Consider the following 15,232-nt stretch of genomic DNA (forward strand, 5'->3'; position numbering starts at 1 on the left):
CCAATAAATTGCAGCAAGGAATCGAAAGCAGAAATAGTCGTCTCATCGTTTCCTAATAGAGAAATGACGATTTGTATAGAGATTATTCACATTTCAGATTCAGCTTAAGAGCTATCCTGTTATCCAAATGAAACTTCTTTCATTTCATTTTCATTACAAGAATCAAATACCTCTGATATCAAGCGAAATAAACACAGTTTTACAACGGATGCCCATTTCATTCAGAAACTGCTGAGATAGTTGTAAGGTGAATACTTTTATTGAAGCTCCAAACATTGATTTCGTTTCTTCGCTGTAGCAAAAGGCGTGCAGTCTTATAAGGCACGCGCTGTCATCGAGTTTTCGCACACCTGAACTTCCGGTTACAAGAACCAGGACGAACGTTTTGGGAGCTATAACTTGTCCATTGTTGCTTGGCCGAGTTTTCGCACTGCTGATTCACACAATATTTGGCGGTGTATGGTATAAATATGAGTTACCAACTGTACAGAAATACAACACTTGGGCACACGCTGCAGGAGAGTCTTGACGAGTTGATTCAGGTAAACCGAGATTGTCTATAAGTGAAACGTTTTGTCCTAGAAGTACGCGTTTTCAAGATTCATTTAATTTAGACGAGTTTCTTAATATATGCCTACATGAAGAAGTGGGTATTTGGACACTTATAGACTGGACATACTCAACAGGCAAAGGTGAAGAGCGTGTAGGTGCCCACGTACGTGCCCACGTGCATAGCCATTTATTGATGAAATTGTGACCAGTAATTTAGGATTGATTTACTCATGGAAATTATTCGTGTTTCATCTGCATTGGGCCTCACCACAATACCTAGTGGAAATAATGTTAGAATAACCGTTACAGCAAGCAAGCAATGATGGATCTTGAAACATTTGATACTGCCACCCGACTGCTGAAGAGGCATACCTGTTTTTTTCACTGAATACCTGTGGTACACATCTGTTTTACCTGTGCCAAGAACGATCCCATTAGCCCAAGCTTTTCACCCTTCGAATCTATCTTATTATTAAAACGCGATCTTTTACTGTGATAGGTTTGGAGTTTGTGATGGAAATTGAAAATTATAATGGTGCTGATGGCGATGATGATGATGATGATGGTGATGATGATGCTGTAAATGTACCAACTCTGCTCATAATTTTTATGAATAAGTCTCAGTGTGTGCAAGTATGCAAGCAAGTTCCCATTTTTGTAACATATTGATGATTATCATTTTGAGATTTCTTCAAACATTTGACTGATACAAGTGGACTACTGCACAGAGCAATGATCATATTCTTGCAGTGTGGTCAGATATCGCCAGGCCTAGCTCTCAAGGTCTTGTTACAGTTTGACAAAGCCATCAACAATGCTCTTGCTAACAGAGTCAAGTCAAAGATATCTTTCTCAGTAAGTAATCTCTTTGATTCTTTGTTACTAGGCTATGGTAAGGAGCCTTGGTGGTTAAAGAATTAACCTGTCACTGCAAAGACGTGGGTGTGACTCACCACATAGGTGTAATGAGTGAAGCTCATTTCTGGAGCCTCCTCCGTGATATTGCTGGAAGTAGTGTAAACTGACTGACTCACTCACTGGAATAATACCCACAATATTGATCTCTGGAGTGTGTGGTCTTTGCTTACTTTTTTTTAAAGACTGCACTTACACAACTGACATAGGGCTGTCTGCAGCATTAACAATAAGATTGATTGTCTTATGTATTTTGTTGTCACTACTGGTAACATATGTACTTGCAAAAACAAAGTTGATAGATACTGTTTGGTTCACAATGTTAATGCCTTCATGTTATCCTTTATCATCATGCATACAGACATCCTTTGCTGGCTTTTCATCCAGTCAGGTGTGCTGGGACTGTACCAATCACAACTCACTTTCGCTCTTTCAATTATGTGACTGATTAAACTTAGCAATACAAACCATGCAGAGGTTCTCTGAAGTGAAAGACGTAGCAGGACGTAGCGGCATATATAAGTTTCGGACCTGTCTATTTGTCGGTAAGATTTCTCCCAAAATCTGAGGTGGACTGCAAACCAACCTATTTTCGTTGACACTGGCAAGCTCGGTTGTAATGATTGGCTACTGTGAGAAGGCGGACCAACAAAGAGAGTTAATAAAATTATTGGCTTATATGATTGGCTTCTGTGAGAGGGTGGAGCCAGCAAAGGGAGGTAATACAATTGTTGGGTTGAGCCGTAGATGCATCCAGGGTATAGTGGAAACTTATTGGAACGTATACATTGGAGATGTCAAAGATGGCATGCAGACTGAAAATGGAAAAAAAATGCATTGCTGGTCTAGTGGGATGGAAACGCAATATATCCAAATTGTAAGTGCTATGGTTACTTAACTTTAGTTACGTTTTGGTATGAGCGAGTGTAATATTATGCTGCTTTTAGTAATATTCCAGCAATAGCAGAGATGCCAACCTCTACAATTTTATCATAGTCGCTATGAATTTTAACTTCAAACTACGCCCATACGATTCCACTAGAAATCCTATGAAATTTGAATAAAATGCATTAAAATTCGGATACATAGACATTTTCAACAATGAAATACATTTTCGGACTTCATGTACCTTCCATTCATCAAATTTAATGACATATTTGAACTGGAATGATTGCAAGTAACAAACGTAATGTTAGTGAAGCTGATTTGAATACCTTTGCAATTTGACACATTTAGTTCCGACGGAAATAATTTAACCATTGGACCGTAATATCATTAATTTTTTCTCAGAATCCATTTTGTTTATTTAGGTGACTACTAATTTTATGGTCAAACGACTAATTTTGAATGTTGAAACTGCTATTTGCAATGCTCTGGGGTTGGCATATCTGCAATAGTGTGGTGGGGAAACCAGATATAGGCTGCACACATGTATTTGTACTCATGTGGTGAGTTGAACCTGGGCCTTCTTTGACTTGATGAGGCTGCTTTAACTACTAGACTACAATGAACACTCACTGTATGAAAGGGTCTTGTTAGAACAGAGGTTACATGGGAAAATATGACTCAAGTAACTTCTGTGGCAAGAGAATGGGATACAATGTGTCAGGCCCATTTCTACTGTCCATTGTTGGATGTGATATTGCCTGGAAAATATAACTAAGAGCAAGTTAAAGCATACTAACCTTCTCACTCATTCACACGCATGTAAATGTAACCATAGTATCCTCATTTTCCATGTTGCAAAATCATGTTCATAATAATCATTAATTTTGCAGACCTTGTGTTGATACTGATATGTTGATTCTGTGCTTTCTGATAATAATGCATATTTCGCACGTGTTGTCGGCATGTGATCTACCTTTTTGCTGCTTCCAGGGTTCCCTAAACACATACCGCTTCTGTGACAATGTGTGGACGTTTGTATTGAACAACGTCAAGTTCCGAGAAGGTCCTGTGCAGGATATCGCCAAAGTGGATAAAGTGAAGATTGTAGCATGTGACGGAAAAGGTAGCCATTACACTAATGTAGCATAAATTTTCCTTATCTTGAATGATGCTTATTAAGCTGGTTTCCTCTTTTCATGCAAATGATAGTGGAACACTTCGAATCCCTTGAAGTTCCCTCTTTTGAAGAGGACGTACAATCACACTCACCTACGAATAGTGTCTCATGACCAGCCATGTTTGTCACTCTCACCGAATATGCCTGACAAGCAAACCTACAGGAACATCCGATGTGCTGTGTAGTGGGGAGGTTGGGAGGACTTCACATCATGACATCATATTAGATGTTTCTGTTCCTGATTTGAATACATGATGCCATTGCTAGATAGAATGTAGTCAAATATAGTAAGTGTTTAAGTCATAGTGCATGAAAATGCAGTACTGCGGTTTCCATCAAACTAATTTTTATCAGTGATCATACATCTTCATGTGCACGTCAACAAATTTACACATGGGATATGGTGTGAAAATAGAAGGTTCCTTATACCCTGTTTAAGCTTACACCATGAAAGCACCTATTTCACATTATTCTCCCCCCGGCATGTAATGTGGGACGATGTAGTCGACGCCTGGTCTGTCCGTCCGTCCGTTTCGGACTTAGTCTTAAAATGGAGCACAACTCGAAAACCATTTCATATCTTTCAACAGATCTTGGCAGATATATGAGACAGATCTTGAAATTGTGACTTTGTTGGTTACAGATATATGGCATTTATAATTTTCATGAATTCCATGGAAACAATTCAAACATTGTCTGAAAAAACAATGAGTAACTCTCAGATTATTTGTACTTTCAAATGTGTGGGCCGGGGGGATATGTCATCTGCTGATTACTCTTGTTCTCAGCAGTCGTGATCTGATTACTGACTTATATTCCACTGATCCAAAAGAGCAGATCATGTGGAAAATAGCATTTGGAATTGTTTGAGTACAAACATTTTCAAGGATAAGGTTCAAAATGGTATGTGTGAATGTTAACTTCCCAATTTGTTAAGCTGTGTTCTGATTGGTCCGTTCCAAAGGTTTGCTGACGTGACCTTCTACTAGGGTTTGTTAGACTCAGTGTGTCAGTGTAAGGAATAAAATATTGAATCTAAGTTTACTTAGACTGGGTTCAGTCTGCCATAAATGAACTGAAGATGTGGAATTTGAAGGAATGTCTTTATTGTTTCAGGACAGGATCAGCCACATTAATACTGAAGAAATCACGATGTGGAAAAAATTCTCATGGGTGGGTAGTTCTTTGTTCTGGAAAACTTCATTGTCTTTTACCAACAAGAAAGTATGTGGGTGCCTTTATTAAACTGTCGCTTGGCGTTTCTCTGGCCTAGCATCACAAAACCATCACTGGTACAAGCAGCCGTTGGTCATCAATTGTGAAGGTGTCATTTCACTGCTTGTCTGGTTTTGGTTGGACTATTTACAGACTACTGTCGTTTAGCTAAAATATTGCTGAATATTATTACACGATCATTGGTGTCTACAGTGTCAAGTGTATGTGTTGCAATAAATCTGCACGAATACCCAAGATGCATCTGCGTCTCAGTCTGATAATTGTATTACCTCCCTTTGCTGGCTTTTTACTTAATCAATGCTGAGAAGTTGAACGTTCCAATGATAAGGTTTCTAGCATAACGATTAAACTAGGCAACACAATTGTTGCAGAGGTACCGTGGAGGAGCTTGCACATATTTTTTAAGGTTTCAGACCTGGCATTTTGCCAGGCAAAACCTCTAAGCAAACCTCTGCTGCTGCCATCTTGGTTGATACTGGCAAATTTGGTTGTAATGGTTCATATGATTGGTTTATGTGAGAAGGCGGTGCCAGTGAGAGGGGGTAGTACAATTATCGGGTTTAGCAGTAGATGCATCCACGGAACTAGTGGAGACTTGTTGAAATATATACCCTGGAGATTATCAAAGATGGAAAATACTGTGAGGTAAAAACTGTTTGTTGAATAGGTATGTAACTATGCTGTGAGGCCTTTCTATTGTGTAACTTTTGGGCTTAGGACTAAAGTGACCACCTATAGAAATTGTGTACACATTGATCTGGGTGCTTAATACATTTTGTTCCATTGTGTGGTATCTGAGTGAATGCAGCTTCTCAAATTTGTACCAGACCACAAAGCAGATAACACTTAACACATTTAGGCCCTGAAGTACTGGTCATTCATTCTCCTAAAGTATTTTTTGGATCAACAGTAGAAAAGTTATGTTTCATTAGCTTTATTTTAAATGCACTGCTTCCACAAAATGATGACCTTTGATCTACTGGAACTACTTTGAAGTTCACAAATAAACTCATTGTTCCAATGATGGTAAAGTCCTGAGATGTGTACCATCTAATTTCTTCATGCTAGACTCAAACTTAACTCATCCCGATGTTTGGGTCGAAGACTTTTTTGAATATCTTGTAAGTTTCATGTCATTAGTTCAGTATTGTCTGTTCCATTAATAATTGATGCATCTAGTGCAACCAAAATGGCGTATGTCCAACCTTAACCTATGTGTATCATGTTTTCATTTTTTGTGAATATGATTGTCCAAGAAAATATAGAAGTGGAGTTTTTCGTCACTTTCTAACCATTACAAATCAGAATCAACTAAGTAATTTGACCATTTTCTTTGATTTCAGTGTTTGTGGGGAGAAGCAGCTACAATCCATCCATACTGAGAAACATGGACGTCTGGTCTGCCATATTGTTTTTGACGAGAAGAAATTTTTGAATTTGGTGCGTGGGCTACATTTGTGCATATGCATCTTGCCTGACATCCATCTATCATTTGTACATTGTCATGCCAAAGGGTTATATTTAGGAATTTCTGGGTTTTTTTTAACTGTCTCCATGTCATGTTTGGGTAAATGTCTTTTTCATGTCTTATGACATTGTTTCTTCTGATTGTTATAATGTTCATTGGTTCCTGCAAATGGAGACATCTGATTGGCATAGGTTTTCGGACTTAGTTCCAATTCCCATTCTGTATTTGGTAACTCTGGTCCATAATTGAACTTATTGGACCTGACTGGGAGTCAGTATGTCCGAGAAGTTAATGTTTACAGACTCTTAGCTCTTGGGTCTGTTTGCACACACAAGTCATGCATGAGATGCCGTGATGTCAAGCAGGATTGTCATGACCTTTTTGAGAAAGGTGAATGTCAACCCTGTTAAGTTTCAAACTGACTGATGGAAATGTATTGAAGATTGTAGTGCAGCATTGCAGAAGTTTTTATTATTTATATAAATAAAATATTTACAACAATTATCACCTCTTAGATGCATGGTTTCCAAAGGGATTTAATAGGATGTCATGCATGTAAAAGTTCACATTGGACAAGAAGCTCTATTCCAATTCTGAACACTGAGTTGAACATGTTGAAAGGTGAACTGGCTGTTGCTCATTCTTTATCAAGCAGTGTCTTCTATGGACATCTTGGTCCAGGAAATGCTGTTGGCTTGCATTTTCATGATGACAGTTTGTTTCCATTTATACCACCATATAGCTGGAATATTGCTGAGTGCAGCATAAAACGTCACTAACTCACTAAACCAACTTCCCTTTATGAAAATGACTGTGCAATGTTGTTACTGGCAGACTCGGAGGGTCACTATAGTCTGCTGTTTCTGTAAAGCTGGTTATCAGTAACCATGGTGACAAAAATGAAGCTGTCTAATCCTGTGAATGTTTGAGATTACATGTGAGGACATGTGTACTGGAGGAACTGTTGACCAAGTGCTAAATAATAACCCTGTCTGAAGTATTTATATGAATACAGTATGTAAGATAATTGTGTATGTACATTTCATTATTAAATGATAGTGTTTCTACGGTCTTTTTTCATTAAGAGAATAAATGTGTTTTGGTGTAAACAGTGTTTTGTATGTGGATGTTATGGTTGATGATTAATCTGAGTCATTGGCATTGCCTCCGTTTGATGTGCCAGGATTGTCAAAAGCGAAGAATATTTGACCCACCTTCAACAGAGGACTGACTCACTGAGGATGGTTGTATGCTGCTGTTAGTAATGTTCTAGCAATATCACAGCAGGAGTCACCAGAAATGGGCTTCACACATACCAAGATGGGGAATAAAACCCTGGCCATCGGTGTGACGAGGTTACCCCACCACTCCCTTCAATGGAAGACCTAATGAGAACTCACTTGACCACTCACTTGTGAAATGTGTTTCCAAGGAAATGCAAGGTACAGTCCTGAAGGATGGAAAACAGTTTCTCTTTTTGATGTTTCACATCACAGTCGGCAATATATTAGCTCTAAGATATGGTGGGATCCGGGTTAGAAGATTGGCCTTCTGTAACCTATGCTCGTCTAAGAGGCAGCTAACTCACTCAGCAGTATTTTAGCTATATGGCAGCAGTCTATAAACTATCAAGTCTAGACCAGACAATCCAGTGGTCAACAGCATGAGCATCAATCAGTGCAGCTGGGAACTGATGACATGTGTCAACCAAGTCAGCGAGCCTGACCACCTGATACCTCTTTCAGTGAGCACGAGCTACTAATGACCATTTCTTACAAACATTGGAGGCTGGAAGAAAAACAAAACAAAACTAAACAAATGATAATTTATTAGCATGACACAAATGACAAAAGAGACATACAGTACACCTTAGCAACTGGGATCCAATCTTCAGGTTGCGACATGCCACCTTCACTTCAACATCCAGTTTTCACTGCCCCTGATCACTTCCAAAATATCATTTCTAAACTTTAACAAATTTATTTTAATACGTCTCACATGTTGTGCAACACAGCAGGGATCCGTCAAGAACATGGACGAAATTATGTGATATTTATGTTGCCAATGAAAAAGTTATTACATGTTTTGATGGACAGTGTCCAATTATCTGTATCTGCCCTGAATGTAAAGAACCTGTCATTGTTTGCACTGGTTCTACATGAAAAGTGAAGAGGTGAAGTTAAACAAGTCTCTCTTTCTTCAATGAGATTTTAATCCTGGGACTTGTGAAGTTCATTCATACCCCCTGAAACAAATATAGACAAAAATTATTTTATATTAGCCGATGTTGTATTTCTCTGTTTAGTTTTAAGACTGACATTGACTAGTTTGTTGGCCCATAACTCATTCCTGCATTCATCAAACTGATGAGACAGTGGGGTGGCCTAATGGTGAAAGCATAGGCTCATCATGCTGCAGACCTGGGTTCGATTCCCAACATGGTACAATGTGTGAAGCCAATTTCTGGTGTCCCCTGCCATCATTTTGCTGAAAAATTGCTACAAGCGGCATAAAACTAAACTCCTCAAACTGATTCTCTCCATGGCTCTTTCTAAGAGACAAATATGTTTCCCCTCCAAAATTGTGAAGTTTCATGCACACAAGTTTCTCAAAAAAATAGAAACAAAAATATGTGTGAGCGAGTGAGTTTAGTTTTACGCCACACTCAGCAATATTCGAACTATATGGCAGTCATCTGTAAATAATTGAGTCTGGACCAGACAATCCAGTGATCAACAGCATGAGAGCATCGACCTGCGCAACCGATGGGAACTGATGACGTGCCAATCAAGTCAGCGAACCTGATCACCCGATCCTGTTAGTCCCCTCTTACAACAAGCAGTCACCTTTTATGGCAAGCATGGGTTGCTGAAGGCCTATTCTACCCAGGACCTTTATGGCATAACCTAACAATGGTTTTTCTAAAACATAATACTAAAACACAATATTTTTTAAACCAATTGCAAGGAAGCTAAAATGTGTTCATTTAATCTTAATAAATAAATTAATTAATTAATGAAAAAAAACCAACAACACAGAATAAAAAAATCAGTTCATTAAATCTGAAGACCAAGAAGGTACAAGACTATCTTGTATTAAGTAGTAGTCCATGATAAAAAACAACCATGAAAAAGGTTGGTTTCCATGGCATTACCCCTGTGTTAAAAGCTCAAGATAAGAGGTACCAATACTACAGTGACAGCTTAAATATAGAACTCTACAAGGTAGTGAAGTTCAGATTAATTAAAATAATGGAAAACTGGTCTCAGTGACCAAACGACACAAACAATTTTGGACCTATTGTTTTAGTGGTTGACAATGGAACATACCATAGACAGAGTCAGGACATAAATATGTTTAATTCTTAGAAAACACACTTGACTTACTGAAAAGTCATAACTGCATATTTCCTGATGATTCCAGGAAGTTTACGTTCATGACATATTAGTCACCTTTTTAAAGTAGCAGGATACATCATTTCACATTGGATGTGAAATATGAAAATGCAATTTTGAGCAGAGTCCGAAAAAAACCCACCCCAAAAGAACAAAAAAGTACCATGTTATACTACAGTACCCCCAATAACAACCTGAATAGGGAAATCTGTAAAAATTATGCTAACCATTTTTTTTCAATAATCACTCATTGGTAAGGAGTGAGCGAGTACAGCTTTATGCTGGGACACCAGAAATGGGCTTGTGGGGAATCAAACTCAGGTCTTCGGCGTGATGAGCAAAGGCTTTAATCACTGGACTATCCACTGCCCCATTGATAAGAAACCAATTATAATGTGATGCTCCAACCAATCCCCAACACTTCTGCAAGGAGTGGCTATGTTTCAACACTTACTTGATCATATGAGCCACCTCCCAGTTGGTCTGTGATACTACAGGCCCCTTGATAGATGCTCCATCCTTTGTCACTATGGCAACTTGGTACTGAAAGAAAACATAAGATTACTATTAGCTATGTCTGTGGTTTTGGTGTCCATAAACATTACAGCATATATACTCAACAGCAAAAGAAATGCAACTTTTGCTTTTTGTCAAGTTTTCAAATAGACATAAACAAGAATGCTTACTTCTGGCTTAGGGAACATAAACACACATTGATGGTACATCAGCCCATGGCCCCTTTGTGACCAGCGAACATCTTATAATGTACTATGTACCTTGTTGAGAGACCTGGCATCCCTGTAGTACAGCAGACGCAGACATCGGTCCAGCAGCTGCTCGGCCTCCTCCTGACTCATGTCAGGCTTCTTCTCTAGCGCATCTCTCATGATTGGCTGGAAGCATCAACACTAAGATATGATAGTTGTCTTGCTAAAATTAGTGAATTTTTTTCAGATGTACAATTATTAGGTGTATGTTTTATCACATTTTCCACCATTCTGATCGGATGATGTGGGATCAAAATTGCTTTTCAAAGTGATGTTTCCAGTAACTTCTATTTTGGTAAGTGTACTTTAAGAGATAATACTGAAAAACAAACTATTGTGTATTCTTTCACCTTTCAGATTTGCCCCACGCCATGCCATTTGCTTTATGTCATGCCACTTGCCCCATGTCAAGCTATTTGCAACAAGTCATGCTATTTTCTGATAAATTTCTACTCCTGGTGCTAGGCCAGTTTTGCAATCCATTGCTCTCAAGAAACATAAAAATGGTCTCAGATGTTGTCTTGCTTTCTCTCTAGAATGACTCCAGACTATATATGTCCAGCCTCCTCGATATCTGCCAGTCCACTAATCTCTCAGATCAGAGCCTCGTGTTTGGACCAAAAGATTTGGCCACAGAATATTTTCTTATTCTGTACCTACTGTCTGGAACAGCCTTCTCATTGAAATCAGACTGTGTCATGGCTATTCTTCCTTTAGCTCTTATCTGAAGACCTACTTCTACAGAATCAACTATTCCAAATGATTTCCACCACTACTCAAAGCTCCTTGTGTGCACCTTGAGCATGCATCATGCATGGAAAGGTGCCATATACAATATAAATCGACCATAATAATGACTAGTATTATTTAATGTATTACCTGTGCAATGTAGGCCCCATAGCCGGTAGCTATTGTAGTTGACTCATAGGCTACACCAATCTTGTCCACATAACCCAGGAATCTGAAACCGAACACAAGCTTCAATACATGGGAATTTAGGTTCTGGGCAACTCAATTAAGGACGACATGGAATGTTTGAGTTCAAATTGAAGAAAAGCGTGGTAGCACTTTTGCGATTTGGTAAGCTGTGTTCTGATTGGTCAATCTCAAAGGTTACCTGACGCAACCTCCCATAAGGTTTTGTTAGACTCAGTAGTGGAGTGTAACGAAAAGTACTGAGGATAAGTTTACTTAGACTGAGCCAATCAGCTAAGCCGCCATTGCAACTGAGCTTGCCAGTGTCAACAGAGTTAGCAGTTGCAGTTGCAGTTGCAGTTGCAGTTGCAAAGGTTTGTTCGCAGTGCGACTCAGATTTTGGGGAAATCATGTAGACAAACTGACAGATCTGAAACTTAAGAAAACACATGCACAAAGTCCTTCCTACTCTCTCAGAGTACCTCTGCATCATTAGTACTGCCAAGCTTAAAAAGATAGGCGAAAGTTAGCTGTGATTGGTTTGCTCAACTTCCCAGCATAGACACCTGATAGTGTAAAAAGCCAGCCACGGGAGGTAATAAATTCATCGGGCAGGGACGTAGATGCATTCAGGGTATAGTGGAGATCTATCGGAAACGAATACCCTGGAGGTATTGAAGGATGAGTTTTACACTGCTTTTAGCAATATTTCATAATAACCCAGGCAGGGGACACCAGAAGTGGGCTTCACATACTGTACCCATGTGGGTGATTTGCTGAGAAAGATGTCCTTGTATTCAGAGAGAACATCTTTCTGCTTCAAGAAATTCACATTTGAGAAAGCACAGTCAAAGGTAATGGTCAGAACTGCGACATCAATGGCATTTATGAATATGACTGGGCAATTGTTTATCATGCCACAATATTCAAACCGGACTGAAAAGAAATATACAGTCATTGATGGTGTCTGATTATTTATCGCTGCTCTAAGCAACATTCCAGCTATATGGTGGTAGTCTGTAAATAATCCTGATCACACAACGATGGTTAACAGATCATGACAATAATTTAAATATTTCCCCCTACAGAATTCAAGATTTAATACAACAGATAGTCAAGCATGTGATCAGGAGCAAGACAAAAGGTGTTCCATTTGCCCTAAGATAACTCACTAAGATAAATACACTCACGGTTCATCCTTGTCCATGCCCCCAACAACGAAGACATTCCAAAGAGGGTTGAAGTTACTTCTCCTGTTGTAGAGGACTCGCGTAAGCCAGGAGAAAAGACTCCTGGGTGTGTAGCTGAATCCATCATTTAGACACTCCTCGTCAATACTGAAACAAACATCTGACTTACTTATATTCATACAACAATTAGTGGTGTAAACATGAGCAGAAACAATGGAGTCTTATTGCCATACAATGATACATATCCTCAGTTGTTTGAAGCATTAAAATTATGCTCATGCTCAACCTTCTCTTACTTTAGTGAGATCTGTTCAAACTTTAGTCTGGCATTAAAAAATCTTCTCACTTCTCATTTTGGACAAATAATGGTATCTTACTTGTCCATTGGCTACTAGAAATATTTTGCTTATGGTTACATTCAGAAAATAAATTTGGATTTCATTTCAAATCTGCTAAATTCGTAGCAATTAAAATTTGACACGATACTAGAAGAAACTGAATTAAGTTTCGCAATGATAATATAGAGTTGTCTTTCATTGCTATCTATGACTTCTCAGTAAAAAATCCAGTAACCATTACGATCAAATACCATGCTGATTTATTTTTTTATAATTACATCATCATGATTATGGCATACAAGTCAATGCAAGTGATGTCTTATATGACTTAAACATTTTCAAAACATAAATCACTGTATTTTCTTGAATTTTCCTTCTAAATCCAAATAGAATTATAAGAAAAACAAATTTATCATCCAAAACTGTTTTCCACAGAAGAAAACAGATCTGATAATATGTCCTAGGAGATATTGTTAGATTTTGGACAATGCCCTGACAATGCTATGATGCTAAGAAGTTAGATGATGTCACTATACCATGATAATACTGCACTGCAAATCAGTACTGTGTTCAGAGATGTACATTTTTCACTGAAATCTAATGAAGAATGATTTTGGATGATAAATAGAATCTCGCCCTAATGTCTACTGATAACATTTATATGAACACTCGTCCATAAAGGTAAAAATGTTCACAGCAAGCCTTGGATATTTGTTACTTTATCAACTCGTGTTGGCATAGTTGATATCAGTACACATTTGGGTGAGATTCTCTATATATCCTTAACCATCATTCGAAATACCTGCCTGCACTACTGCCACATTATCAAATTCATCTGTCAGGTGGTCGAGTTACAATTTACATATGTATCTGAAGATATTTTGTGGGTAGGTAAATTTTAGTCCGGGATGACAAGTTTTACATTTTTTAACAGCCCTGTGGTCTGGCTGATATTGTTGGGATTTTCCAACCCTGCCTCTACAATACATTTTGCCCTCTTTCCAGTCACCAAATTTATCATCATCAAAAGCTGATAAAATAAAAAGTATCTTTCTTACACCCTCTGGTTGATGATAGATCGTATAAACTGGAAGTCGGCATAGTCTCCACCAGCACCCAGCACTGTTGTCTCGTTCACCTTCAATACACGAGAGATGTCACGGAAACGAGCCATAGATCCATATGATCCAAGCATATCAGCTGCAATGGCTATGCCACCATTGAACTTGATGCCTAGAACTGATGTGCCGGTTACAATTGGATACCTGAGAAAATATAAAGGGAGATTGTTGTTACTTACCTATCTAGGAATCCTTCACTGTGTTGAACACAATTCCGGCAGAATGATATGAAAGTGATATCTTCCATAAGCATGATTAGTCAGTGACAACAAAATCTTTACAACTGTCCCTTCAGTCCGTAAATGGTCCAGTTGGGACTTGCCTTGCTCCCTTAAAGAATTTTGGGTCAAACATATTTTCTTGTTGATTTATAGTGTTTGATCACGCCTCTGAAGAAGACTTATCTTAAACTTTTTCCTTAAATACTGGTCTCAAGATGCATCTGGACAACATAAAGATACAGCAGATATTGTAATCAGATATCAAATCATTTTCTGCAACATGTTCATATTGTGTATACACTGTAGGCAACAATATATGGATGGTAATGATAATAGAAACAATGCAAACATATCATGACAAACAACTCGCTGAAATGAATTATGCAGTGCTACAAAGATACAACTCTCTGCATGGCCAGTACCTTTCAAGCATAAATGTTACCAGTTACATGTGAATGCATTGTATTCATCTTTTTTCCTAATTAAACAAATATAAATTTCGATTTAACTCTGAATTTAACTAAATGGGAAATCGAGATGATCGAATTATGGACAATGATCAATCCCACATTTATTAACGTATTATTACCGAAAAACTTTCACTAACAGTTAACTTCATTACTCGGGTTTCATAATGTTAGTATATGGTTTGTAGTTCTAAAAGACCAAAGTGATGTCTTCCTTAGCTGTCGTTATGAAAAATATATTTTGCAGAACGGCATGACAAATCAAAATAGATCTTTGCTTTCGTGTGCCACTTGGTCATATCTGAGATAAACGTATCATTTCTGAATTACAGGGAATTGTTAGAATCTTACATGGTTCTCTGTGTTCCCAAACTGCTGCATGACGAATTGCTCTGATTGAACTGATGCAAACCACCGGGTTGGGGACCATTTCCCCACAATGGAGACGGTGTTCCGAAATGAGTCGCCATGTTTCAACTTCGGGATATGAATAACATATCCCTACCACTGCTATTAGTTGTAGATATCAATACAGATTACTTTCAATGTCACGCATGTTACATTAGCCTATACAACATAGAC

At 38.3% G+C, this 15,232-nt stretch overlaps 2 protein-coding genes across 2 annotated transcripts; one reads left to right on the forward strand and one right to left on the reverse strand.

Annotated features, from left to right (window-relative positions):
* The first annotated feature begins 267 nt into the window (after window positions 1-267).
* On the forward strand, window positions 268-7,345 carry LOC137259825 (transcription initiation factor IIA subunit 2-like). Its single transcript, XM_067797445.1, has 5 exons — window positions 268-542; window positions 1,303-1,407; window positions 3,346-3,478; window positions 4,649-4,705; window positions 6,112-7,345. The coding sequence occupies exons 1-4, from the start codon at window positions 471-473 to the stop codon at window positions 4,666-4,668; spliced, it is 330 nt and encodes a 109-aa protein (XP_067653546.1). The 5' UTR covers window positions 268-470; the 3' UTR covers window positions 4,669-4,705; window positions 6,112-7,345.
* Window positions 7,346-8,047: 702 nt separating this feature from the next.
* On the reverse strand, window positions 8,048-15,153 carry LOC137259818 (proteasome subunit beta type-4-like). Its single transcript, XM_067797434.1, has 7 exons — window positions 15,002-15,153; window positions 13,900-14,106; window positions 12,504-12,650; window positions 11,278-11,359; window positions 10,408-10,524; window positions 10,086-10,174; window positions 8,048-8,481 (listed from the first exon to the last, which is right to left on the reverse strand). The coding sequence occupies exons 1-7, from the start codon at window positions 15,118-15,120 to the stop codon at window positions 8,469-8,471; spliced, it is 774 nt and encodes a 257-aa protein (XP_067653535.1). The 5' UTR covers window positions 15,121-15,153; the 3' UTR covers window positions 8,048-8,468.
* Window positions 15,154-15,232: the final 79 nt, after the last annotated feature.

The sequence above is a fragment of the Haliotis asinina genome, chromosome 13, assembly GCF_037392515.1.
Source record: "Haliotis asinina isolate JCU_RB_2024 chromosome 13, JCU_Hal_asi_v2, whole genome shotgun sequence".
Lineage (NCBI taxonomy): Eukaryota > Metazoa > Mollusca > Gastropoda > Lepetellida > Haliotidae > Haliotis > Haliotis asinina.